The sequence below is a fragment of the Elgaria multicarinata genome, chromosome 22 (genome assembly GCF_023053635.1).
Source record: "Elgaria multicarinata webbii isolate HBS135686 ecotype San Diego chromosome 22, rElgMul1.1.pri, whole genome shotgun sequence".
In the NCBI taxonomy this organism is placed as follows: Eukaryota; Metazoa; Chordata; class Lepidosauria; order Squamata; family Anguidae; genus Elgaria; species Elgaria multicarinata.
Genome location: NC_086192.1, coordinates 7,203,637 through 7,229,400, shown reverse-complemented (window position 1 = coordinate 7,229,400; position 25,764 = coordinate 7,203,637). Strand labels below are relative to the sequence as shown.

The 25,764-nt window shown below is 46.0% G+C and overlaps 1 protein-coding gene across 1 annotated transcript in view; it reads right to left on the bottom strand.

The window, feature by feature from the left end:
* The window catches only part of HEATR6 (HEAT repeat containing 6), a 41,505-nt gene extending 25,032 nt beyond the window's left edge, over positions 1–16,473 (bottom strand). Inside the window, exons 1-8 of the mRNA XM_063146704.1 lie at positions 16,219–16,473; positions 14,011–14,118; positions 11,002–11,142; positions 8,864–8,979; positions 8,391–8,505; positions 7,080–7,181; positions 4,482–4,619; positions 1,775–2,046 (exon numbers count right to left, since the gene is read on the bottom strand). Of these exons, the coding sequence (XP_063002774.1) occupies positions 1,775–2,046; positions 4,482–4,619; positions 7,080–7,181; positions 8,391–8,505; positions 8,864–8,979; positions 11,002–11,142; positions 14,011–14,118; positions 16,219–16,443 (1,217 nt within the window). The 5' untranslated portion in view covers positions 16,444–16,473. The remainder of the gene's footprint in view (positions 1–1,774; positions 2,047–4,481; positions 4,620–7,079; positions 7,182–8,390; positions 8,506–8,863; positions 8,980–11,001; positions 11,143–14,010; positions 14,119–16,218) is intronic.
* Positions 16,474–25,764: the final 9,291 nt, after the last annotated feature.

Genomic DNA, 25,764 nt, shown 5'->3' with positions numbered 1-25,764 from the left:
GGCTTACAGCTTGAAAAGTAAAGGCGGGACAAATAAGAGAGGAAAGGACAGCAGGGAAGAATGGCCACCCAGGATCAGCCAGGGGGAACAGATATAAAGAGGCGCTTGAATGTAATTTTTTTTTAAAAAAGACACAAAGGGAAAATAATCCGATGCCAAGTAGTGGGGCATTTCTGTGACAGGGAGCAAGAAGAAGCATAACTCAGGAGTGGTCAATGTTCTTGGCCTTGAGGGCCACGTGTGGTACTGTGGTGGTGGAGCATGGACCGCATGCATGCACCCACACTCTCCTCTCCGTCATTTCAGCAGGCAGGGATGGAGAGGTTTCATCCTCTCCTTGGTGCCTGATGAGATAGGATTCCTGGGGGGGCAGAGTGGTTAAAGACGCCAGGAATCCTCTCTAAGGGGCGTGGGTTCACCTCCCACCCCCAACAGTAATCACAACTGAGATTGCTGCTTGCTGGTCATGAAACAGCAATCGCTAAAGGGTTAGGGGTGTGTGTGTGTGTGTGTGTTAAAGCATCTCCCACCCACCAGCGAGCCAAACAGGGATCGGGCTTGTTGAGAGGACACGCTAAACCATGGGTAGGCCGCTAACCCTTTTGCAGCAAATGGCTAGTGAGCGGGTTTAAACCGTGGTTATGTAGTCACCCTGATTAGGAACGGTTCACACGACATGCTATGCCAGTGGTTCCCAAACTTTTTCAGGTCACCGCCCCCTTGGTTCCACAAACTCGTGCCCAGTGCCCCCTACCTTTCATTATAAAAATCATTATTGAGAATAGCGGTTTTCAATGACCCACTAAGGAAGATAATTTATTAATTGCATTACTATACTGCCCAATAGCCGGAGCCCTCTGGGTGGTTTACAAAATTATAAAAATAATAAAAATAAAAATTATAAATAACAATAACAATAAAATTCAAAACAGTTCAATTAATTGAATATTCAACAATTAATTGAATATTTATTCAAAATCCAATTGCATTTTTTTAGTTTATTCAATTAAACATAACTGATGGACTTGATCCAGTGATAGCATCTTTTCAAAGTCTGATAGTCATTTAGCAAGAATATTAGATATCAAATATCTAATATTTTGAGACCAAACTACCTTCTCCCATAAGGATGTCCCTGGGTTTTAAGACCTTCTGGAGAGGCGCTTCTCGGAAAAGACCACCTTGATCGCCCCTTTGCCTCTTAGCACCCCCCTATGCAATCCCCCCCCCCAAGGGGGCAGTACCGCCCACTTTGGGAACCTCTGCGCTAAGCCATAATGTTTAGCTCAACATGCTTAACCGCCATGGCTTAGCGTGTCGTCGGAACAGGGCCAACTCTGTCCGCCTGCCATCACAAGCGCTGGGATTTGAGAGGGGTGGACTTCTTCTACGAACCTAGAGCCCTGCATTTTCCCCCCACGGCCGAGCTGATCAGCTGGGCAGCGAGGAAAAGTGGGCGGGGCTCCCCAGGGCTTGGGAGGCCACACAGAGAGCGGCGGGGGGACGGGACGGGGACAGACACAGGGCACAGCCCACGGGATGCCCACTTCGGCTATACAGATTATAAAAGGATTGGAGGAAGGAGCAACAGCGGAGATGAAGGGAAAGCTTTCAGTTTCCTTTACGAGGAAAGTTTCCTTTATGAGTTGCCTGCATATCCAACTCATGCCAGCTACAATCCAAGAAACGTGGAGACTCGAAGGGCACCAACCTGAGTGTCGTGCACATGGATAGGGAGCGGGGGTAGAGGGGGGCTTCGTATGTAATCACCAACCTCGTTTTGTTCTGCATCCCACCCTCGGTATCGGAATACTCCGAGTCACTGCTGCTGATTCTTTTCCAGCCCAAGGCGTGCAAAGGCAAACGGTCCTTCACCGACGATGCGCACGTGTCGCCCAAAGCCCGATGCGAGGCATCTGGATCAGGATCCCGCTGTAATTTTGGATCCTCAATTCCACCTTCTTCGACAGCTCCTTCAGGCTCTTCTTTTAGCCCTTCCTCCAACTTGCCCTTCTTCTGCTTTGCCTTGGGCTTTTTCCTCCTGTTCTGTTGGTGGGCAGGGGGATTACACACACACACACACGTGAATTCTTAGTGAGTTTTATACATAGATCTGTTCCATCCAGCCTTCCTCAACCTGGGGCGCTCCAGATGTGTTGGACTGCATCTCCCAGAATGCCCCAGCTGGGGCAGTCCAACACATCTGGAGCACCCCAGGTTGAGGAAGGCTAGTTCCATCCCTTTAAAAAAAAATTAAAAACCCAATACAATTATGTAACTTCCTTTTAATATTGTCACTGAAATATATCCATCAGTGGACAGAGTGTACCCACTTCCAAACTCCCACGTACAATTTAAGGAGGTCACAGAATCATAGAATAGTAGGAGTCCAACCCCCTGCTCAATGCAGCAATCCACCTTAAAGCATCCCTGACAGGTGGTTGTCCAGCTGCCTCGTGAAGGCCTTCAGTGTGGGAGAGTCCACGACCTCCATAGCTCATGGGTTCCATTGTCGAACTGCTCTAACAGTCAGGAAGTTTTTCCTGATGTCCAGCCGAAATCTGGCTTCCTGTCACTTGAGCACATTATTCCGTGTCCAGCACTCTGGGAGGATCGAGAAGAGATCCTGGCCCTCCTCTGTGTGACAACCTTTCAAGTATTTGAAGTCTTCTTGATCTAGGAAGCCATTAACATGCTTAAGAGTGTATCCTGCATGCTTAAGAGTGTATCCTGCATGCTGTGGGTGTACAAAAGTTTAGGGCTTCATCCCAGTGCTCAAAATGCTTAACATTTGTTTGCAGTCATTCAGACAACCCTGCAAGGTCGGGCAGCATGCTTATCTCCTGGGAACCACAAAGGCAATAGCCCGTGGCCACCATGTGTCTTTGAGTCTGGGGAGAGTCTGCCCCAAGCTCACTATCTCTTAGCAGAGGCACTTGGAAGTGGTGAGAAGTAGCTGGGGATAGAGACGGGCGGATCAGGCCATTTCCAGGTTGTGCCACATTCACATGTGTTAATTCTTAAGTCCGTCCTGTCCCATTCCCGCATTAATCTTTTAAAAAAAGAAATTGCCATCACAAGTCATATTGAAATATGTATTTTTCATCATATTCTCTTGGCACGCGTGTTTCAAAATGTATTTTTTCTTCAAAGGACACATTTTTAAATGTATTTTATCCTAAAAGGTATGCTTTTTTCTGCATTTTTGAAATGTTTTCTGGAGCCAAGGACTCCATCATAAAATCTGGAAAACCATGAAATCTGAAGGATAACTGTGTTCTGATCCACACATTAGTCCAAAACATGTGGATTGGGTCAGTTCGCTTTGAAATGCAGACTGAACGAAACCCTCGAGCATTCCTACAACTGCGTTCAGACAATAAGGCAACCCACACTCAATGTTAAGTATAGATTAAGTGTGGATTGTTATTGAACTGTGGGTTGTTGTGTAGTCTGAACTCAGCCCCTGTAACTAACAATGGTTTAAGCACAAACAATCCACAGTTCACAAACCATGGGTTCTCTTCACGGGTTGTTCATGGTTTACTAACAGGGACTGGCCGGTGAGCTCACATTACGCCAGTCCTTTTACAACTTCATTGGCTGCCAGTCCAGCTCTGGGCCCGATTCAAAGTGCTGGGACTGACATTCAAAGCCCTAAACGGTTTGGGGCCAGGTTATTTGAAGGAACGCCTCCTCCCATATGTACCTGCCCAGACCTTAAGATCATCTACAGGGGCCTTTCTCCGTGAGCCCCTGCCAAAGGAAGTAAGGCAGGTGGCTACTAGAAGGAGGGCTTTCTCCGCTGTGGCACCCCGGTTGTGGAATGAGCTCCCCAGAGAGGTCCGCCTGGCGCCTACACTGTACTCCTTTCGTCGCCAGCTGAAGACCTTTTTATTCTCTCAGTATTTTAACACATAATTTTAACTTAAATTTAAATTTTACTGCTTTAACTCTGTATTTTAATCTTATATCAGATTTGCTGCATGTTTTTATCCTGGTTGTGCTTTTTATACCGTATTTTGTAATTGTGCTTTTAACATGTTGGTTGTTTTATTATGGTTTTAATTTTTGTGAACTGCCCAGAGAGCTTCGGCTATTGGGCGGTATAGAAATGTAATAAATAAATAAATAAATAAACCATGGTTTGTAATCGTGGCCGGGCTCAGACTACACGACAACCCATGTTTCAACAACAAGTCACAGTTCAATGACAAGCCATGCTCAACCCATACTCAACCTTGAGTGCTGGGTTATCGAGCTGTGTGACTCCAGTCTATACCTGGGTACCAAAGCTTTCCACCCCAAAAGCTCCCCATTTTACAGATGAAGGATAAGAGAAAATTGTTACTGTCCTTGCCAAAATATTCCATTTCCTTAAAACGGACAGAAACACACACTAAACATGCCCAGTGTGTGCTGGGTGTAGAGTTTTGATTATCCTGAATGCACACAAATGAGAAGTCACTACAAACGCTTACCCCAGCCGTTTTAATGCCACTTGGTTCCATCTTCTCTTGTTTAACTGGCGACCTGCTGTCATACTGAGGAAGCACTGCTGGGTATAAGACGGCTGGCATTTCTATGTTCAGTCCAGGAAGACCATGAAACATGCATTTCTAAAATCAGCAACAAAACACGCATCAGATTTACATTATTTGGTGGCGGCAAGGTGATATTCAGCAGGTCCCTTTGTCTTCTTGCAAATTGTCTCCGTTAGAAAAGTTACTCTCCTTTTTCTTCTTCAAGGCATGTTTTACGCATTTCCAAATTCCTGTGTGACCCCCTCCTGCCTATTCCTCTTTTTAGAAGTTCCTAGATTCATTAAAATTTCCCTTACCACACACTTCAAATTCTATCATACGATCACAGAATCGTAGAGTTGGAAGGGGCCTATAAGGCCATCGAGTCCAACCCCCTGCTCAATGCAGGAATCCACCTTAAAGCATCCCTCCAGGGTGGGAGAGCCCACGACCTCCCTAGGTAACTGGTTCCATTGTCATACTACTCTAACACTCAGGACATTATTCCTGATGTCCAGCCGGAATCTGGCTTCCTGTAACTTGAGCCCGTTATTCCGTGTCCTGCACTCTGGGAGGATCGAGAAGAGAACCTGGCCCTCCTCTGTGTGACAACCTTTTAAGTATTTGAAGAGTGCTATCATGTCTCCCCTCCATCTTCTCTTCTCCAGGCTAAACATGCCCAGTTCTTTCAGTCCCTCATAGGGCTTTGTTCCCAGACCACTCTGAAATTCCTTATGGGATTTTTAAAAGCATGCCAACAAAAACTATTCACAGCATCCAACGAAGTCGCACAATAGCCTCCAGTATCTTGCATGCTGTTTGCTTGTTCAGGGCAAGTAACAATAGTTCAGAGCGATCGGTTTGCATTTAGAATGAGCTTTTCATTACATTTTAATGAACTGTAGTCACCTTGCAGACATCACCTGTGTTTGGATGTCACTGTAGACCTGAGTTTATCATGGTGGGAATGAGCCTCACACATTCCCCCCACCTCTTCTGGCATGGTCGCAAGGTAAGAAAGCTTTCACTTCCACTTTAGATTAGCCATAGTTTAGTGTGGCTCCCAAGCACTGAACTGTGGTCAACGGTAACTAAGGTTAGTTGAAACAAGCCAGCTTCGTAACCCACAATCTGAAGCTGGCTTGTTTCAATCAAACCACGGTTAAGATTAACCTCAATCTGGATGATACAATGAGCCACAGTTAATCAAAAACAGAAACAAAAGTTTCTGAAGACCTCCTCACGGCTGCAGCAAGAGGAAAGAGGGAGGGCATGCAAGCCCAAGGGGAGGGCCAGGCTGTCAAAATCATGATTTATTGTGACGTCCACATGCACCAACAGAAAGAGAGGTAGACTCTAGTGTTGAAGAGTGGGAAAGTTTTTAATCTCTTTACACGAATGTCTGTACTGTTCAAAAATATTTTTGTAAAAAACCGTTTGAAAAAGGAGCTCAACGTCTCGGATCTGGCGATCCTTCCCCAGGAGCTACAAACAGATGAAGTAAAATTACAGAACAATAAATACGTTGATTATACTGAATGTCATTGTACACGAGAAAAAGCGCTAAAGGAAAAGAAAAAGAAATAGAACAAAAAATAGAACAACACCTTATCTTCTTTGTACTAGTCAGAAGCTAGCTACTACCAAGTACAATTAAACTGGAACTTAATTGTACTTGGTAGTAACTAGCTTCTGACTAGATACCATTGTATTATAAATTATCCAATAGATTATTTCTAGCTTTCATTTACAACCTAGGGCTCTGCAATATATAAATGTGAATTAACTACTTTAACTTCATGCTTACTAACTTTTCTCACATGACACAAATGAAAAAAACTAAGGTACTAAATTTCCAAATGCTCCTTGCCCATGTAGGAAACAATTCTCGCTTTGTTTTTAGGGTGTTGGTACACCTCCCCATGCCTTTTCTGCTTTTTCCATTTGTCTTTTTTTATGTCTAACCAATATATACCTTTTTGTCTTCAATCCCTAATTTTATACCTTACAAATGGTATATTAACATGATTCTCCTTCCAACCCCGAGTCTACTGACTTGATTAGACAGAATAACATGAAAAAACAAAGAATTAAAATGGAGCAGTTAAAAGCCTTCTCTTCACGTTCTTGTTGCCTGTTGTCTCTGCAGCAAACGTTTCTCTGTTAGTCAGAATGAATCAGATGTTATACAATCCAGTAATTGCTCTATCACTCAGAAAAAACCACTGGGGTGTGATGGCGACGAATTTGTATGGCTTTAAAAGGGGGTTGGATAAATTCCTGGAGAAGAAGGCTATCAACAGTTAGTAGTCCTGACGGCTACGTGCTACCTCCAATAGTAGAGGCAGTAAGCCTATGCACACCGGATATTGGGGAACATGGGAGGGTGGGTACCGTAGCACATGTTCTGCTTCTGGGTTTCCTGTTGGCCACTGTGTGAAGAGAACGCTGGACTGGATGGACCCCTGGACAATGGATCCAGCATGGCTCTTCTTAGAGACCTTACCTTTCTCTGGGAGAAAGGGGTAGGATTTACATTTTAAATAAATGAATCACCTTTAACACAGCAAGGAGGGAACCAAGCTGATCGGTCTGCGTCAGCTTCATCTTTCCTCCGTTTAAGAGCGACTGGATTCCTTTCAAGGCGTTCTGCAACAACTGCAGGGGAAACAGGAACAAGAAAATTAGCGACACTTCCCAGCAACTTGGCATCCTCTGAAGCCACAATGTTATAGCGCATGATATAACTACTGTCAAGCGCTTAAGGTGATTGCAACCCATACGCAAAGACTTCCCAAACGAAAAGAAGTCGAGAGATTCCTTCCATATCACACTTAATTCTAGTCACAAGCTCAGAAGGTTTGTGACTAGAATTAGCGGTGACTTTGGCCTACAGAAGCGTACTTCACATGAAACCCATTTTAAAATGTTATCAGGTTGTTGCGCCGGCAAGATCTGCGATGCCGAACAGAACGGTGCAACTCCAAGAAGAGCTGCCAACTCACTAAATCTAAGTGAGGTTCCTGGAGGGGATACAACTGGGCTGCAAAGCACATGCTTCCCGTTACCCGAGGTCCCGGTTGCAACCCTTTGCAGGTCCAGTTAAAAGGATTTTCTCTGTACCGACGGCGAGGATGAGAGTGGCTCTAACAGACTGGCTGGTCTGAAACGTGCTTGCAGTAAAAGCTTGGATCCTCAACATCAACAGCTTGACCGCCATTTGTGGACACTTCCCCAGTGAATCAACACTGCCCATTAGAGATGCGCCCTTAATCTAGTCTCTTCCACTTGCAGACCCCTCCCCTCACACTGCTGCTAGGCCTGCACATGCATACATGAACTTAAGCCAAACTGGCAAATCATGTTCAAGGCAGGGGTTGCCCATGCCACACACAATACATCTCCTCTACTCTGGTTTGGTGGCTGATTTTTTCCTCGCAGTTGGGAGGTGAAGATGCAGGGAAGATGAGCCACGGAACACTGAAGAAGGGAAGGAAAGAACCCAGCCAGCAGCTCCGCCTTAACCAGACGGGGTTTTGAGCAGATGGCGGCTTGTTAAGATGATCTATGGGGCGGTGAAAGCCTCTTTTCAGGAAAGGGTGGTTCTGCAGGAAAAGTGTGTTTGTGTGCAATCATGAATTCCACTGGATCTGGGTAACTACTAGCCTATTTCAAATGTACCATCCTTGGACTAGGTGATAAAGCTCATAATAGCAAGGCAGTTCCTGGGGCAATTCTATACATGTTTAGACAGAAGGAAAAAAGTTCCCCAAACTCCCAGCATTCCCCAGGTTAGGCAAACTGCTGTTTATAAGTCTGGTCTCAATTGACAGCCTTCATGCCCCAAACAGCCACGCTTACACCTACCATGCAAAAGGTGATGTCATCCACCCTAGATCCTTTCGAAGATTGTAGCACGCTGAGGAACACCTGAAAGCACAGCTCTCTGTAAGCTTCCTCCAGGTATGGTTGTCCAGGTATGCTAAAACACAAGGGAGTAAAGCCTAAGTCGGACTGGGCAAAGGCAAGGAAATGGACTTGCAGGAAAAAAACACCCCTTAGTTTCCAATTGCATAGCAGGGGCCAGGAGTGGGCAACTTTCCACCCTCCAGATGTTTTTGCCTACAATTCCCATGATCCCTCACCATTGGCTATGTTTAGGGCTGATAGGCGTTGCAAGCCAAAACGTCTGGAAGAGCTAGACGTTGTCCACCCTGGCTTACGCTTATTACAACTTATTTCTGTGGTTCTTAGAGATGAACAAATTGCCTGCGGTTGCATAGAATAAACGTAGCATAATGAACAGGGCCAAGCTGCCAGCTGGATTGCCCAAGTTGTACCTGAGGCAGAGGTTCGCCATGCTGTGCACAGCCGCCCTCTTGAGCTCAATGTCCGTTTGAGTTGAGCTGCTGAGCTGTACTAGAAGTCCATTTCCCCCCAGTAAATCTGGAAGATACTAAAAAATAAAACACCAGTCACCGCACATCTGCTACGTACATGAATCAGAAAGTTAAACACAAATAAATAGGAATTGGAATTAGTGAGCTATTACGAAACCAGGAGGAAGGATCAGTGCTTTATTTATTTATTTATTACATTTCTATACCGCCCAATAGCCGGAGCTCTCTGGGCAGTTCACAAATTACAGGAGGCACTATTAAGTCTGCCTGCTATGATGAAGTATCCTAGCGCATGAAGCATTTGACTAGCACTTCTGGTTGAATGGGGCCAGAATGGTTGAATAAAATATTATTGATACTGGTTACAACCACTACTAAAGAAGAGAATATGAACAGAGAATACAGTAAAAACGCATCAAAGACAACAATTCATCATCAACAAAACATGTTTGTTCATGATACACAAGAAGTCGGAAGCTAGTTCGAAGTTTTGTTGCTGAAGGGGATAAAATTGCCACTGCGAATTAAATTGTCTTACTGTGAAATGAAAAACAAAAACTATTTTCCCCAACTTGGACCAACCAGTTTCCCTCTGAGGGCAGTGTCTAAAAACTTTTGTTTAAACTGTAGAGAAAATAGAACAGTAAAACAAATAATGAAGGAAGATTTTCATTAACCCACTGCTGCATGGGCATAATCTAAGACCCTAAGGAATTTTATTAAAATGCCCTTCTAAAACGACGATAAACACCTGTTGCATCGTGAGTCAGGTTAGGATATTTCTGAGCACAGGATTGGAGATAAGTTTCAGATAGCTCAGACGTTCAAATTTAAATTTAAACCTTGCATACCAGGGAGCTATCATATTTTGTGCAATAGCACACAGGTCAGATTGAATGTAGATGCTACAATACATGGCCAATATGATACTGCTCCATCAAGGTGTAGACTCTGCTTGTGTCATGGTCCTGCCATCTGTAGTGAGTTTGTTAGTGAGCAGAAATATTATTTTATTTATTTCATTTATATCCCACTTTTTTTCCTCCAAGGAACCCAAGGTGGCTTACATAATCCCCCTCCTCTCCATTTTAGCCTCACAACAACAACCCTGTGAGGTAGGTTGGGCTGAGTCTGTGACTGGCCCAAAGCCACCCGGTGGGGGCTTCCATGGCTGAGTGGGGACTAAAACTCAGATCTATCCCAACTCCCAGTCCAACACCTTAGCCACTACACCACACTTGCTCTCCTATGGACTTCACAGAGTTCCAAAATGCTGCTAAGAGACCTGTGTAGACTGACACAGTGAGTAGATTTTAGCAGACCTTACCTGACAAGAGTAGGCCTCATCCCCTGGATGGGCCTCTCATATGATGTCACCCTTTTCTCATAGAGTCTTATCTCTGGATGAGCTGGGAGGTTTTCTCTCCTAACCAGGACAATTATTTCCCCAAGCTGAGCTGCTTTAAGAACTTGTGAGAGGGACCTCCCCTGCTCCTTCTGAGAGCTGGGAGGGATGAAGCCTGTCAGCTCATGAGACAGGGCAGGCATCTAGCAGGAGAGCCTATAAGATCCAATGCACAGGCTTCATGCTTCGGCTTCGTTTCAGGAGCGCTACTGGCCTGGAGAACCTGCTGTGGCTCAAAAGGACGGCTTCTATCTATTGGGGGGGGGGGGGGGCTGGCAGACACCCAGCTATGAAAGCTTGACTAGCTGGAAGGAGGTGCTAACTTTCTTTGCATGAATGTAACCTGCCTCTGTTTTCCACCAATACACTGTCATCTTTTTGCACAAGTGGCTCGTTTCATCTTGATAGCCAAAAGAACCTGATTGATGACGTGGACCCGGCAGGACCAGAACCCAAACTCAACACCCCATCCAAAGGGCAGCTTTCAGTAACAGCGAGTGAGCTCTGTGTCTATTCCCCACTCCGCTACCAATGCTACCCCCGCCCAAAAGCGTAGCCTGTTATCCCAGGAGGGGGGCCTGTTGTCTATGCATTGGACTCAGAATACTTCTCCGTTGGAGCAGAAAGACTAATGAGCCTCTAGCAAGATCCTCTCAAAGAGGCGCCAACCCACCTTTTGGCACTTGGGCCCATTGTTGTAGACAGAAGCCGCCAAAGCCTGCAGAATTTCAACGTGCGTCCAAGCGCTGCATTGCTTCAGTGCGGAGATAAAATAGGGCACAAGATGCTTCAGACTCTCTTCATCCACTATAATCTGCAATTGTAGAAAGGAAAGAGGATGATAATGATGGTGATTTAAAGAAAAAAGAACTTTGCACAATCTTGCCATCGGTGTAGACGGTGCAAAAGTTCACTGGGCAAGCACTGACACAATCGGTGCCGCCTCATTAGGCACAGTTGCCTATTTAATCAAATGTGCACCCATGTATTAAGTGTGACGCCAGTGTTTACTCTGCCACAAGCAAACGGATGCAGCAGCCAATGGGGGCCGCTAGCCGGCCGATCCGAGCACTCATGGCAGAGAAGAGGAAAGCTTGCTGCCCTTACAATGTATACATGGTTTTTCCAATTATAATATATGCAAAAAAAAATTCTTGTAAAGGATGAGGATAACCTTGGCAGGAAGGATCAATGTACAATTAATATACGCTGGAAATGCACTCTGTCTAAGTTACCTGTGAGGTTTATGAACATTTACCTCATGAAATTTAAAAACAAAACAGGAAGAGGCCAGCGCAAATGGACAACAGATGCAGCGCAAACCTGACTTCAATTTATATATCCCCATCCATCCGGGGAACGGAATCAAGCATCACCATCATGCTGTTTTAAAACTTCCTCTCAATCCCTTTCCTTGGTTCAAGTTCAGACAACACGTTAGTCAATGCAGTGTGAAAACTCCACTCAGTGGTTGAGTTTTTAGGGGGCGCTCCCCCACACAACGTGTTCTAACTCCACCATTGCGTGATTGTGGGCTACCGTGGAGTTGAGTAAACTCCATTGCAACATTTGATTTGATAGTTCCCCCGCCCTCTCTCCCCAACAAGTCCTACCATTCATTCATTCATTCATTCATTTATTTATTTATTACATTTATATACCATCCCATAGCCGAAGCTCTCTGGGGGGTTTACAAAAGTTAAAAACAGTAAACATTAAAAAAAGTATACAAAATTTAAAACCATCAATAACATAAGAACAACAACATATAAAAATAACAACATCCATTTAAAAACATCCCATCAGCCATTGCTGCAAAAAGACAATCCCGGTGGCTCTCCTAGAGCGGCACTCGCTCCTTTCGCTGCTCTTGCCAGGGAACTCTGTAGCCAGTGGGGAAAGTCAACGCAACGGGAAACTCCACAGAGCCCGCCACACAACACACTGATTGTGCAGGAACTCTCCTCTGCACAACATGGATATTCTGTATGGAGCGTTTTCCAAAAAATACTCCCCACCGTTGCATGGAGTTTTCCCGCCAGACAACACATTTCTCAATGGCGGTGTAAAAACTCCACTGTGGCGTTCTAAATCCACCGTTGAGAAACGTGTTGCCTGAACTGAGCCCTTGTGGTACAGAGTTCTAATTACTGGTCCTTGTAAGCCACTCTGAATCTTTTGACAGAAGAGCGGGTTATAAATGCTTGAAAGAAAGAAAGAATGCTGAGCACAACCTCTGGAAAACCAATGCTGCTATTGAGACAACCATAACATTAAGAACTGGTGCCTGAGATTTCTTTTTTTGGCTACCTCTGTGCCTAGTCTGTAAACTTCAACTAGTTCAAAATATGGCAGCCAGGTTGGTCACCGGTACACCTAAGGGTGACCATATTACACCAACTTTAAAATCACTTCACTGGCTGCCAATTAGTTTCCGGGAGAAGTATAAAGTGTTGGTTATTACCTTTAAAGCCCTACACAGTTTGGGTCCAGGTTACCTGCGGGATTGCCCTCTCCCGTACAATCCGCCCCGCACAGTCAGGTCCTCTGGGAAGGGTTTGCTCCATTCAGCCCCAACTAGGCTGTCAACTGTTACCCAGAGGACCTTTTCTTCTGCTGCCCCCAGACTGTGGAATGGCCTGCCGGAGGAAGTTTGTCAACTTAATGCTCTCTCTGAATTTTAAACCTAAAATTTTAAGATGTTGTGATTGTTATTTTGATATTGTATTGGTTTTATATGTTCTTTTAAACTAATTCTATGCATCATATTTTCTTTAGTGTTGTTCCCCGCCTCGATCCAGAGGGAGAGGCGGGTAATAAATAACAATTATTATTATTATTATTATTGGTTTTCCTTTTCTCTTCTTATAACTTTTTGCTTTCTCTTTTAAAACTGCAAGCCTGAGCTGCAGGTCAGTCTTGCTTTTATTGGTCTGGAAGCCACTCTGAGGATCTTTGCGACTGAAGAGCAGGGTATAAATACTTTAAGTAAATAAATCAACCAGTGTACTGGAAACACCTTTGAGTTTGCTAGTTTCTCGGCTTAGGAACAGAGGAAACTACCTTTCACCATATCAAACTACTTGTCTTGTCTAGCCCAAGATTGGGCTGGTTCACACGTAACACCAACGTCATAGATTGTCAGGCTGACCACTTGCCGCTTCCGTTTCTTTCCAGCTTACACAACAACCGAGGAATACCCCATTCCTGGGTTGCTTGCTGTGACGTCCAAACCAGGAATTCTGAGTTGTTCCATACGTCAGAAAGAAAGCAGAAGTGGAGAGCGGTCGCGACGTTCCGTCACTCCATGGGTTGTCGTTATGTGCAAACTGGGTAATTGTCTGCTCGGAATGGTAGTGTCTCCCAGTCAGCCTTTTGCATCACCTGACCCCCAAACCTTTTAACTAAATGCTACATGCTTCTGTATGCAAAACTTGTGCTCTACCTCAGAGCTCTGACCCTTTCCCACTTCACAGTGTTTAGAATACTGCAAGGAATACTCTCACAGCAACCATTCGGGCCTGTAGTCACAAACAGTTGAGCAAAAACATGTGGGGAAAACAAAGTACGCACACATTTTATAGCATACGTATGCCAAACACACACATGCATAGGTTGACCATTATCTAGCTTCAGTCCACATGCTAGATCAGAAAGGAGCAAAATGACCTAGCATTCTTACCTGGAATCTGTTAAGCAGTTGATGAATCAGCTGGCAAAATTTGTTGACAAGATGCTCTTGGTTAAGTTGAACTAGTTTACAAGCTTGGACAAGTAGTTCACAAACATCCTGAAAGTAAAGCAAGAGAGAAGAAAAGAAGAAGATACTTGTTAGCTACTTCTTCGGACCGTAGCAGTAAATATAGAAGGGAGATTAAGGGTGAGGTGCCATGTTTAGACATGGCTGGCTGGGGAATTCTGGGAGTTGTAGGATTTTTTTCCTGTCTAAACTGCCATAGGATTGCACCCTAAGTGGTGCAGAATACTTAACCCTCATTATGTGATCTTATAGACCAAGTATCACTTGCCCAAGACCATTGCTCCACAGCATTTCAGCTCACTTAATGACCCCTACAACTTTACCCTGTCAGAATCTGCCATCCTCCAATTACTACTGTCTCTTGCACTCTTTTATGCCCTCATACTTCTCACCCATAATTCTGTATTCATATTATTACAGTTGCTATTATTTTCAGGGCTGGCTTCAGGTTAGAGCCTGCCCCCAGCAGAGCACCCGTCCGCTCTCCAGATATGGGTTTACCTGACGGCAGAATCTAAGTCAAGGAAGCTACCTACAAATTTTAGTTTCCCCACCATGCTCTGGTGTGATGCTACTAGAGCTTAGAGTCTAGAAGTAGACAGATGGGAGAAAAGAGAAGGGGGAGATTCTGCTCAGCCCAATCCCAGTTCCCACCCCCCTCTCATTAGCCTATCCCAGCCTTCCCCAATTCGATGTTCCATATTACAACCCCTAGCATTCTCAACCATTGGTCATGATGACTGGGGTTCATGGGAGTTGAAGTCCAAAAAATATGGAGGTCAACAGGTTGAAGAAGGCTGGCCTATCCTTATGGACGCAATTCAGTCCAGATGTTTCCTTCTCTCATGCTTCCCTAGCCTCAATTCTTCCCCCTGGCAATTCTGGCCCCAGTTTTCTCCAGCTCTTACTCTATTTATTAAAAGTATTTATCAAATAGTTTTCTGTGCACCATGGGCATCAAAGCAATGTACAATAAAATCCCACATTTTTTATTAATTTCGTTGTTATTTCTTGTTACATTTATATCCCACTTTTTTTCTTTTTGCAAAGAACCCTGGTGGTTTATAGAGTCCTCTTCCTCTCCTCACAACAACCCTGTGAGGTAGATTAGGCTGGGAGTTTGTGACTGGCCGAAAGTCACCCAGTGAGCTTCATGGGCGAGTGGGGACTAGAACATGGATCACCTGAGTCCCAGTCCAACACTCCAACCATTACACCTTTCCTTGGCTTTCCTTCAAGAAGCTCAAGGTACATGGCCAATACACACCACGCACCCCATTTTATTCTCACAAAACCCTTGAGAGGCAGGTTAGGTTGAGAGACCGTTGTGGCCATCCCAAGTCTACCCAGCCAGCTTCACGGCCAAATGGAGATTGGGACCCAGGTCTCCCCAGCAACGCTAGGGGATGCTGGGAGTTGTTGTCCAACACATCTGGAGAGCACCAGATTAGAGAAGGCTGCTTCAACTGATACACCACATAGTAATCTTTCTCACCATGTCGTCCTCCAGATATGTTGGACTACAACTCCCAGCCACCCTCAGGGCCAGAGAGATACTAGGAATTGTAGTCCAACACATCAGGGGGGCACAAGGTTAAGGAAGGCTGTTCTAGCCCATATACCATGCAGCAGCTTTCCATAACGTGGTGCCCTCCAGATGTGTTGGACTACAACTCCCAGGAAACCCCAGGGCTAGGGATGCTGGGGGTTGTAGTCTAACACAACTGGAGAGCAACAAGTTAGGGAAGGCTGTTCTAACTGATATATCACACAGCAGCCTTCCTCAGCCTAGCGTCCTCCAGATATGTTGGACTACAACTCCCAGCAACCCTCAGGACCAGCGGATGCTGGAAGTTGTAGTCCAACACACCTGGAAGGCTCCAGATTAGGGAAGGCTGCTTTAACCGATATACTCACCCTGCCATCCTCCAGATGTGCTGGACTACAAATCCCAACAACCCTCGGGGTTAGGGGGATGCTGGGAGTTGTAGTCCAGCACCTCCGGAGGGCGACAGGTTGGGGAAGGCTGCCATACGACTCCTCCTCTTGCCTCATTCCGGGCTCCTCGGGAGTCTCCCCAACTGTGACTCCACCGCCCACTCCTCCTGCTCCCGCCCCTGGCTCTCTTACCTCAGGCCTTGGCGCCGCCACGGCTCCCCCCGGGCCGCAGGTCTCGGACATGAGCTGGTCGAAGAGCAGGTGGAGCTCGGTGCGGCGCCCGCTCTCGCCCCCCGGGACCTGGCTGGCGTCGGGCCCGAGCCGAAGAGCGCCGAGCCGGGCCAGGTAGCCCTGCAAGGAAGGCCCAGACTCGAGCGCCGCGGCTTCTCCACTCCCCATCGAGGCCTCGGCCGCCATTTTCCCCACCTCGGCGGGCCGGTTGCTAAGGCAACGGGGCCGCGCGGGCGACGCAGCCGGAACTTCCGAGGAAGAACCCTGTGGGAGCCACTCTAGCCTTTCTCATCTCTATGGCGAAAGAGCTCGCTCTCGTCTTTGTTTATAGAGCGCCCCCTGGCGGCAGTGCCAATTGGTCAACTCCTAGCACCGCCAAGCCAGCGTGGATGGGGGATGCTAAACATTTTCCCATGTCCTGAAATAGTTTTAAATTTGTGACTGTATTTTTAAATATTTGCACTGCTGCTAGGGTTTGTTTTAATTTTATACTGTCATTCTAAACTTTTACGTTGTGTTTTATCATGTTGTATTTTAAGGATTTAATTGTGAACTGCCCAGATTGCTTAGACTATTGGGAGGTACAGAAATGTACTAAATAAAACAAATAAACATGCATAGGTTTGTGCTCTAAACCATATAAATCTATATTATAGGGACTAACAGGAATTTTAAAGTCTTAAAAGCCAAACTTGACCTCTGTAGTCTACAGCTGAAACACTGTTAGATGCATCCTTCATCAATCCTTGAGAATTAAATGGGCACAAAGAAATCACCATACATTACCTTTGGAGTAAGGATGGGATAAAAAGAAAAAATGGAACAAATCCCAAACTTTCATGCCACCTCAAACCATACTTTTCAACGGACCCTGTTCACACATTACACTGGTGATCACTAAGTGCTAAAATAATTAAGTGATAAGAAACAAAGAGTTGCACATTGGATGTGAATCAGCCCTTTGTAAAACTCATGCCATGATTACTAAGGATGGATCGTTTTAATTGTGCAGGGGTGTAGCTGATCCTAACTTTATTTTCAACTTTAGTGTAAACGTGCAGGGCCCTGATCTGGATTGGGTCCACCATGCATGGGTAGGGGAGAGTGCTGGGCCTTGATCTGGATTGGGACCACCAAACAGCTCTCCTCCCTAAATTCACCCTCCACCCCACTGTACATGAGTGGGGTCTAAAGAGAGAAAGTAAAAATGCATTGAGGCCAATGGAAGGTTTTTTCCTTTAACCCACCCACTCACCCCCTGCATTGGGGGGCTGGGGGAATTTCGAGGGGAAGCAGCTTCATGGAAGGACTTAACCCCTTTCTACACATCTGCAGTGGTCCCAGCCTGGATCAGGGTCCCACATGCTTACACATTAGATCTAGAAAACGACAGAGCTGCGGGCATCTTCCTAAAAAATGCCAGTTCTTATCGAGGACACGGGACTGCTGGAGAGGTCAGGTAAGTCCCACAGGCAGGCAGTACAGCCGATCGCCATCGCCCTGGATTGGGCCGAAGCAGCCCAAAGCACTTCGGGCCTTGTCCAATCTGGTCCGGATTGCTTCGGCCCAATCCAGGGCAATGGTGATCTGCGGACCGAGGTGGGCCTAATCAGATTCGGATCGAGGTGGGCCAAACCAGATCGCTTCATGCCAGGATCTGGATACAAATCCAAAGTGGTGCACAGCCCTAATTACAATCTAGTGACACGTCGGAAAGGGAGGGAAGGAGTCTGGAAGATTTCAGGATAGCTTGTATCCCGGTCTCTCCAGTCCCCGCCCACCAGAACGCCCCCTATACTCCCTCTCCAAGGTTACTCTTCCAACCTTGGAGAGGCAGCCAGCGAAGTTTTCTCTGCACTGGCAGCGAGGGGGAAGGAGAGGGTTGAGGAACATGGATTCCCAGATCCAAAGTGGGAGCACTGTTACTGGCCTCAGATCCGGGAATCCAATGCATCTTATGCCCCTCCCCGCCCCAAATAGTGTGTATGGGCCATAAGACTGCCCCCTTAAGCTATTTTACATTCGGTATGTTTTGATTCTGTTGTAAGTTGCCCTGAGTCTTTTTTCCCCATCTTTTTAAAAAAAAAATGGAGAAAGGTGCGTAACAAATCAAAAGAATAATTTAAAAAATTAATAATCAAAGGTATGTGGGGGGGGAGAGCACTTTACTTTGGAGGGATCGTGGCCGCTGTATTTAAAGCCCACGCAGCTGTAGCATAACATCCAGAGGTAGCGCAGTGTTCACATTATGCAAAAGAAAAGAATGATCAGTAATAATGTATTGTGAAGGCAAAATTGCAGCTCTTAGGCAAATAAATGGTTGCGGATTCGTTTGATACACACAGCATTTTGCTTGCATTAGCCCCAGTGTCTAGTGTCTAAATTGGAGATTGGGGGGGTGGGGGGACGACGACACAAGAAACAAGAAGAAGAAAAGGACAGTTTAAGGGGTGGCATGAGAAAATACTGAATGCAGTAGAGAGAAATTTAAAGCCAAGCAAATGCAGAGTGGATTAAATGGGGAGGTTAATCTGAAATGTTCGGGTTTTCACTCTCCTCAAAATGGAAGCTGATATTACAAACGTCTAGGCTGTTAAGTGCGTTTGGCAGGCGGAGATACTTGAAATAAAGCTAACCAGCATCATAGGTTTGATTCTCCATGTGCTTGCGAGTTGGATGAATAATTCCCTCTAACGAAAAAGAGGTCCAAGGGGATGGGAGCACCTCCGCTATGAGGAAAGGTTACAACATCTCTCTATGAAATTGTCATTCACTTTAAGAATGCCTCACAGGCATTCTTTGGAGCGGTCTCCAAAGAGTCTCCTTTGGAGCGGGGGAATCTCAGAACGGTTCATTATCACAGCAGAGAGAGTGATGCAAGGGGCGCACGAGCGATTTATTTTGCAGTGGGGTGGCTGGGGTGGGCGAGGGGGCAGACAATTCACAGACCCTGTTCAGACAACACGCTAAGCCACGGTGGTTAAGCATTTGGAGCTAAACATTATGGCTTAGCGTGTCGTGTGAATTCCCCACCATGATGCTTACATAACCACGGTTTAAACACATTCACTAACCATTTGCTGCAAAAGGGTTAGCGGCCTAACCATGGCTTAGCGTGTCATCTGAACAGGCCCACACTGAGATAGAATTAGCCTCACACATGCCCCATCTGGCCAAAACAACTCCACGTAAACTGAGGATGGGATTATTAGACGTTTTGCAGAAACCGTGGGATTGCTGCTGACGCGTACAGCAGCATTCAGAGGAAGAGCTGTGTAGGGGAGACTGTACACAGAAGGTCCTGGGTTTGATACCCGGCTTCTCCAGATTCGGCTGGGGACCCCTCCATCTGAGAGCTTTTCTACACAAGGCTATGGTTTGGCTCTGTCTACTTTATTATTAATAAATAAATATTAATAATAAAAATAAATAAAAGTATAAATATTAATAATACTTTCCGTTTCGTTGCAGAATTGATATCCGAGTGCTACGCAAGGAGAGTTTCCTTTCCTGCTTTCCCACTACATCACCTCCAGGTGGTGCTATGGTGGAGCAGAATAGCACAAATACACAAGAGGAAATCGTGCTGTCTTTCACTTTCACAACTAAATGCTGCCCTTTCTTTGCTCTTTAAAAAAAACAACAGTGAAAATGCTGGCTGCACACTGAAGCGAAACCGGACTCTCATGACATCATCAAGTATAAGCTCATGGGATGTGAGCTATCAGTGAGTGACCAAGAAAGAGATCTTGGGGTTGTGGTGGACAGCTTGATGAGTATGCCTATGTACACCTATTTCTGGGGGACATGGACAGGAGGGTGCTGTATTATTATTATTATTATTTATTTATATTAATAATACAGCACCCTCCTGTCCATGTCCCTGCTTGTGGGTTTTCCGTGGGCAGCTGGTCGGCCATTTTGTGAACAGCTGGACTAGATGGACTCTTGGCCTGATCCAGCAGGGCTCCTCCTACGTTCTTATGTCTAAAGAATCTGCAAACAGCCCTGCGTAGGGAATACTGAGTGAACAACAAATGCCTCACACCTTCCCCATGCCCTGGAACCCAAGCTCTATCGCAGAGCGGCATTGGAACCCATGACCTGAAATAATACATTGGAGGAATCCAGGGAGCCACAGAGGGCAAGAAAAATTGTCCCATCAGGGAGTCAAATGGATGGTTCTTTAACTAGGAACGGGAAAGTATCTCCCTGGCACACCTACAAATAGCTTTCTATCTGTTTTCTGTCTCCAGGCTCGCCCCTGTGCCTCGGTTTCTCGATGCTTCCATTTTGTCTGCCGCAACAAGGTTTCAGTCCTCTGTTCGTGGACAAAAAGGGGGAAATAATCAGCAAGCAAAAATAAAATAAAAATAACATTCATAGTTGCCATGGCATAGGTGATCATGACCACCTGAAAATGTTGATTTCAAAAGCAGCCTGGATGACTAATGAGGAAGATTCAGGATGTTTTGGGGGAGACTCATGTCAAAAATAGGGAAACGACACTTCAAACCAACAACCCCCAAAAGGATCATTCACCCTGTCGGGAAGAAGATGTGAGGGAGACCGGAGCAGGCAGGGACCATCAGAACCTGCTTCAGTTGGACACACACACACCCCACACACACAGGGCTAACATCTTCACCCTGTGGGGAAGAAGAAGGAGCTGTTGGTTTGCTCCTCCACTGGGAGATGAGAGGACGGAGCAGGGCGTTCCCACTAGCCTAAACAGTCTCCTTAATTTATTTTTATTTTCTCCCTCTGCCCTCCCGATCCACTTTTCCTTGTGTGTCATGTCTTTTTTTTAGAATGTAAGCCTGAGGGTAGGGACTGTCTTCTTTACTGATACATTGCAAACCATTCTGAGAGCCTTTTGGCTGAGGTGCAGGATAAAAATACTCTAAATAAATAAATAAAATAAAATAAAAGCAGCCTGGATGACTAATGAGGAAGATTCAGGATGTTTTGGGGGAGACTCGTGTCAAAAATAGGGAAACGACACTTCAAACAAACCAACAAACCAACAAACCCCAAAAGGATCATCCCTCAGATAGCTCCTTTGGAGTTCTGGCTGGTTCTGACGGAAACCCAGAATGGGTTTACAGCCCCACCAAAATCAGAGCCACCAGCCTGCACTGCCCAGTCAGAACTCCTTTAGAGTTCTGACTGAAACTCAGAGTGGATTCACCGCCCCACTGACATAGGAGCCACTAGCCTCCTGTGAAGCTCCCCAATGTGTTTTGCGGCTGAGTAGAGATTCGAACCTGGGTCTTACTCCAGCACTCTACCCCAGGGGCTGGGAAGCTGTCATCTTCAGATGTTGGCAGACTCCACCTCCCAGGTGCAGACACCGTCCCTGAGTATGAGAGAGTGCAAAGCAAAGACGGCCAGGGGGCAGGACCTTTAGGGGAATCCAGATTGGGGCCTTTGAAAAGCTGGAAATGGCCACCTGCGCTCTAGGGATAGCAAAATACTCCCATTTGCTCCGTTAGCAAGAAAAGAAAGCAAGATTTCCTATTTCCTTCTCAGCTGCATAAAATGAGACATCTGAATCTCTCTCTCTTATACACCCCTCCCCCCAGTCTAAGCAATTTAGCTGCAAGTGTCCTGCTGCCGATGGAATAAAGAACCCTCCCCATTTTTGGCTCTCTGCGCATGCTAAAAATCCGAAATAATCATGGCAATTAGAGATAATTACAGTGATTTTGAAATAGGAATTCGTGTTGGATTCCGACTAGGCACCAAAGAGAGGGGGAGCGTGGAGGGGGGAGAGGAGGGAGGGAGGGAGGGAGAGGGATTAAATCCTACAAGGCGCACCGCCCCGTTTGCCATGCAAACGGAGCGCCACTTCGTTTGACGATCTGCCAGATTTAAAGATGCTGTATAAATAATCCTGGATGTAAGACAGAAGCTGGTTGCCTGCTGTTGCTTAGCACAGCATACGGGTTCGTTCTGCGAAAAGAAAAAAGAAAAGAAAACAAGGACCCAGCAGAAGGAACATCTCAGTCAGCTTGGAGAGAGAAAAAGATGCAGAGTCACAGAAGGGCGCCTGCCGCCTCCCATCACAGAAACACGCACCTTGCATTAATGTGTTATTTACTAGAGGAAGCAAAAGGTTTGCCAGTCGCTTGCCTTCTATTAAAGCACGACGCGAAGCCGCGTAGATGCGCAGCAAAGGCTGCACCGAGGGAATTCCAGATCTGCACAAAGGCTGCGGGGCTCACAGCAAGGTGCAACTAGTCCAGCATTACCTTCCCCAGTGGATAAGGTGGCCACTTGGGAATCGGCCACCACTCCCAAAGAGGACCAAAGAAGGGATACCCGTTTGTCTAAAATTAGCAGACGTATAGATGCAACTTTAGGAGTAATAATGATTTCAATGGAAATACAGTACATCTCTCAGGATAGCCTGGTGTCCTCTTTTACAGAGAACAGTCCTCTCTTTGACGGGCTGCCAGAGGACCGTCCTCTATTTTGAGGGCGTCCTCTCTTTGAAGGGTTGACTAGTCCAAGCCCAGTCTAAAATTTAAAAAAAAACATCAGAAGGTAGAAATGGGCCTTGTAGTTGCTCATCAATCACACTTAAACAGACTGAGAAAGGCCCACAAGGCCCACCATGCACAGTTATTCACACTATGGTGAACTGTACTTTGCTCCCGCCCCTTTTTGGCTTAGGCCCCACCCACCACTGGAATGCAGCCTCCAAGGACTTCTCCGAAATGGATCATGCCCTCAAACTGAATGGTGTTCAACACCCTGGACTAGGGAAGCATCATTGCCCTATCACTATTGGCACATCACAACCAGCGCATGCTGGTGAGGCTGCAGTACATAGGCCTTAGTGTGCCTACACATGTCTGTGCATGATGGGAGTTGCAGTCCAATACATCTGACTGGGGAAAGCTGCCTTACAGTGTCATTGTAAGGATTCCAGATCGATCACGGGCAGGGGAAGGGTAGCTTTCCTGTCATTGGACTCCAGCTCCCGTTGTTCCCAGTCAGTGTGGTCAATGGTCAGGGGATAATGGGAGTTGTAGTTTCCCATTTACCCACCCCTGAGTTAAATAGTGCACATGAAAGACTCCAAACACTCGAAAGCGCTATAAATTCTGTTAGTAGTTTTGAAGTGTGACAACTCCAGCAATTCACACCGTTTTTAATAGGGCATTCTCTAAACCCCCAAAATAGAGATGCTGTAAGGAGTGTGATGTGTTACGAATACGGAGCAGAAATAGAGATATGCCCCTGTTAAATGGAGATGGCTGGAGAATTTCTTTTACCCCCAAAACAAATGAACCAAAAATTCAATAAAATAACAAATTAACAAATTAACAAATTAAAAATGCAATAAAATTAACAAATGAACCAAAAATGCAATAAAATAAAAAGCACAATTAATACATTCTTTTTCCTGGCCTGTTCTCTTAGAACAGCCTTCCTCAACCTGGGGCGCTCCAGATGTGTTGGACTGCAACTCCCAGAATGCCCCAGCCAGCTGGCTGGGGCATTCTGGGAGTTGCAGTCCAACACATCTGGAGCGCCCCAGGTTGAGGAAGGCTGTCTTAGAAGCTCAGGATCGTGTACGCGATTCTCTTGCCTCCCCTGTCCCCCCCTACTGCTTTTACAACAACCCTGCAAGGTAGGATATGTTGAGAGATAGTGACTGACTCAAGGTCACCCGCCGAGCTTCATGGCTGGGTAGGATTTGAACCTGGTTCTCCCTAACCCATGTCCTCCACTCTCAGCATGACTGCAGGACTCAGGCTGGATTCAAGCCCAAATTGGATATTTAAATGTGAGAGTTATCCGGCTCCTTTCAGTACCGTGTCTTATATAACGTTGGCATTCTAAACCCTTCCCCCCACTTTTTCGGGAGTCCTTTCATAACCTCCAATACACAGTCAGCCCATTGTTTTTGCTTATATATCATAAACAGCGTGGTTTTGATTCTTCTGATGTATCTCGAGGCTGTAGTCCAGATTTTGCTGTTGGGTACATGCTTAGTTTACCTTTTTTTCAGTTGCCTTTTTTTTTGAAGAAGAAGAAGAAGAAGATGAAGAAGAACAATTCTTCCTCCTTTTATTTACTGACTGCATCAGCCAAAAAAAAAAAGGGGTCCCAGAGAAGCTTCTACAAAGATTAATCATGAGACAGTCCCTGTTCTCTCAGGCTTGCATTAGAAAAGGTGTAACACAAAAGGAAAAGGACTCACCAGGTTGCTAGCCCTCTAGATGAAACTGACCTAGATGTACCAATAGCCTCACTCAAGAGACAGAAGGGGTGGGCTTTCTACAGGCAGGGAGTAGTTTTACTTGGACATGTGTTGAACTGTGTGAGTCTGATGTGGTAGAGGCAACGCAGACTGAACACCAAGAGAACTTGCCTTGGGTCAGGAGACAAAGAACCAACACATCAGCCATCATACAGGTGGGTCCTTCCAGTTCCTGGTGACAACTTCTCTGTGCTGTGGATCTTGGGCCTGAGTGGTTGCAATTTATTTGAAGTTTTGTGTTTTCTTACCACTCCTTGCAGCATTATTCCCCTACCCTAGTCTCACAAAGTACTGATTCCCCTCTATTCAGCACTGGCTAGGCCTCATCTTGAGTACTGCGTCCAGTTCTGGGCACCACACTTCAAGAAGGACGCAGACAAACTGGAGCGTGTTCAGAGGAGGGCAACCGGGATGATCAGGGGTCTGGAAACAAAGCCCTATGAAGAGAGACTGAAGGAACTGGGCATGTTTAGCCTGGAGAAGAGAAGATTGAGGGGAGACATGATAGCACTCTTCAAATACTTAAAAGGTTGTCACACAGAGGAGGGCCAGGATCTCTTCTCGATCCTCCCAGAGTGCAGGACATGGAATAACAGGCTCAAGTTAAAGGAAGCCAGATTCCGGTTGGACATCAGGAAAAACTTCCTGACTGTTAGAGCAGTACGACAATGGAATCAGTTACCTAGGGAGATTGTGGGCTCTCCCACACTAGAGGCCTTCAAGAGGCAGCTGGACAACCATCTGTCAGGGATGCTTTAGGGTGGATTCCTGCATTGAGCAAGGGGTTGGACTCGATGGCCTTAGAGGCCCCTTCCAACTCTATTATTCTATTAACCTACCTGGTGTTGCCCAGCTCCTTGAATAGCAATGATCTCTGTAGTCCACTCTACCCCCCCAACTGACCCAAGAGCATTTTGAAATGAAAAGGAGCAACTGGCAATTCAGCTGGAATTCAGAGCATTGTTGTGTAAGCCTGATTGTGACCTCAGAGATTCATACATGTCTTTATTTTAAAGGGATACACCATTTCCCCCCCTCTGCAGTTTACCAACATGAAATAAAAATCTGTCAGGGATGCTTTAGGGTGGATTCCTGCATTGAGCAGGGGGCTGGACTTGATGGCCTTAGAGGCCCCTTCCAACTCTACTAGTCTATGATTCTATGATACCCCCCACCCCATGATCGAGTGAATAGGGCCTCAACCGATGAGTGTGGGTTGTTTGTTGAACCTT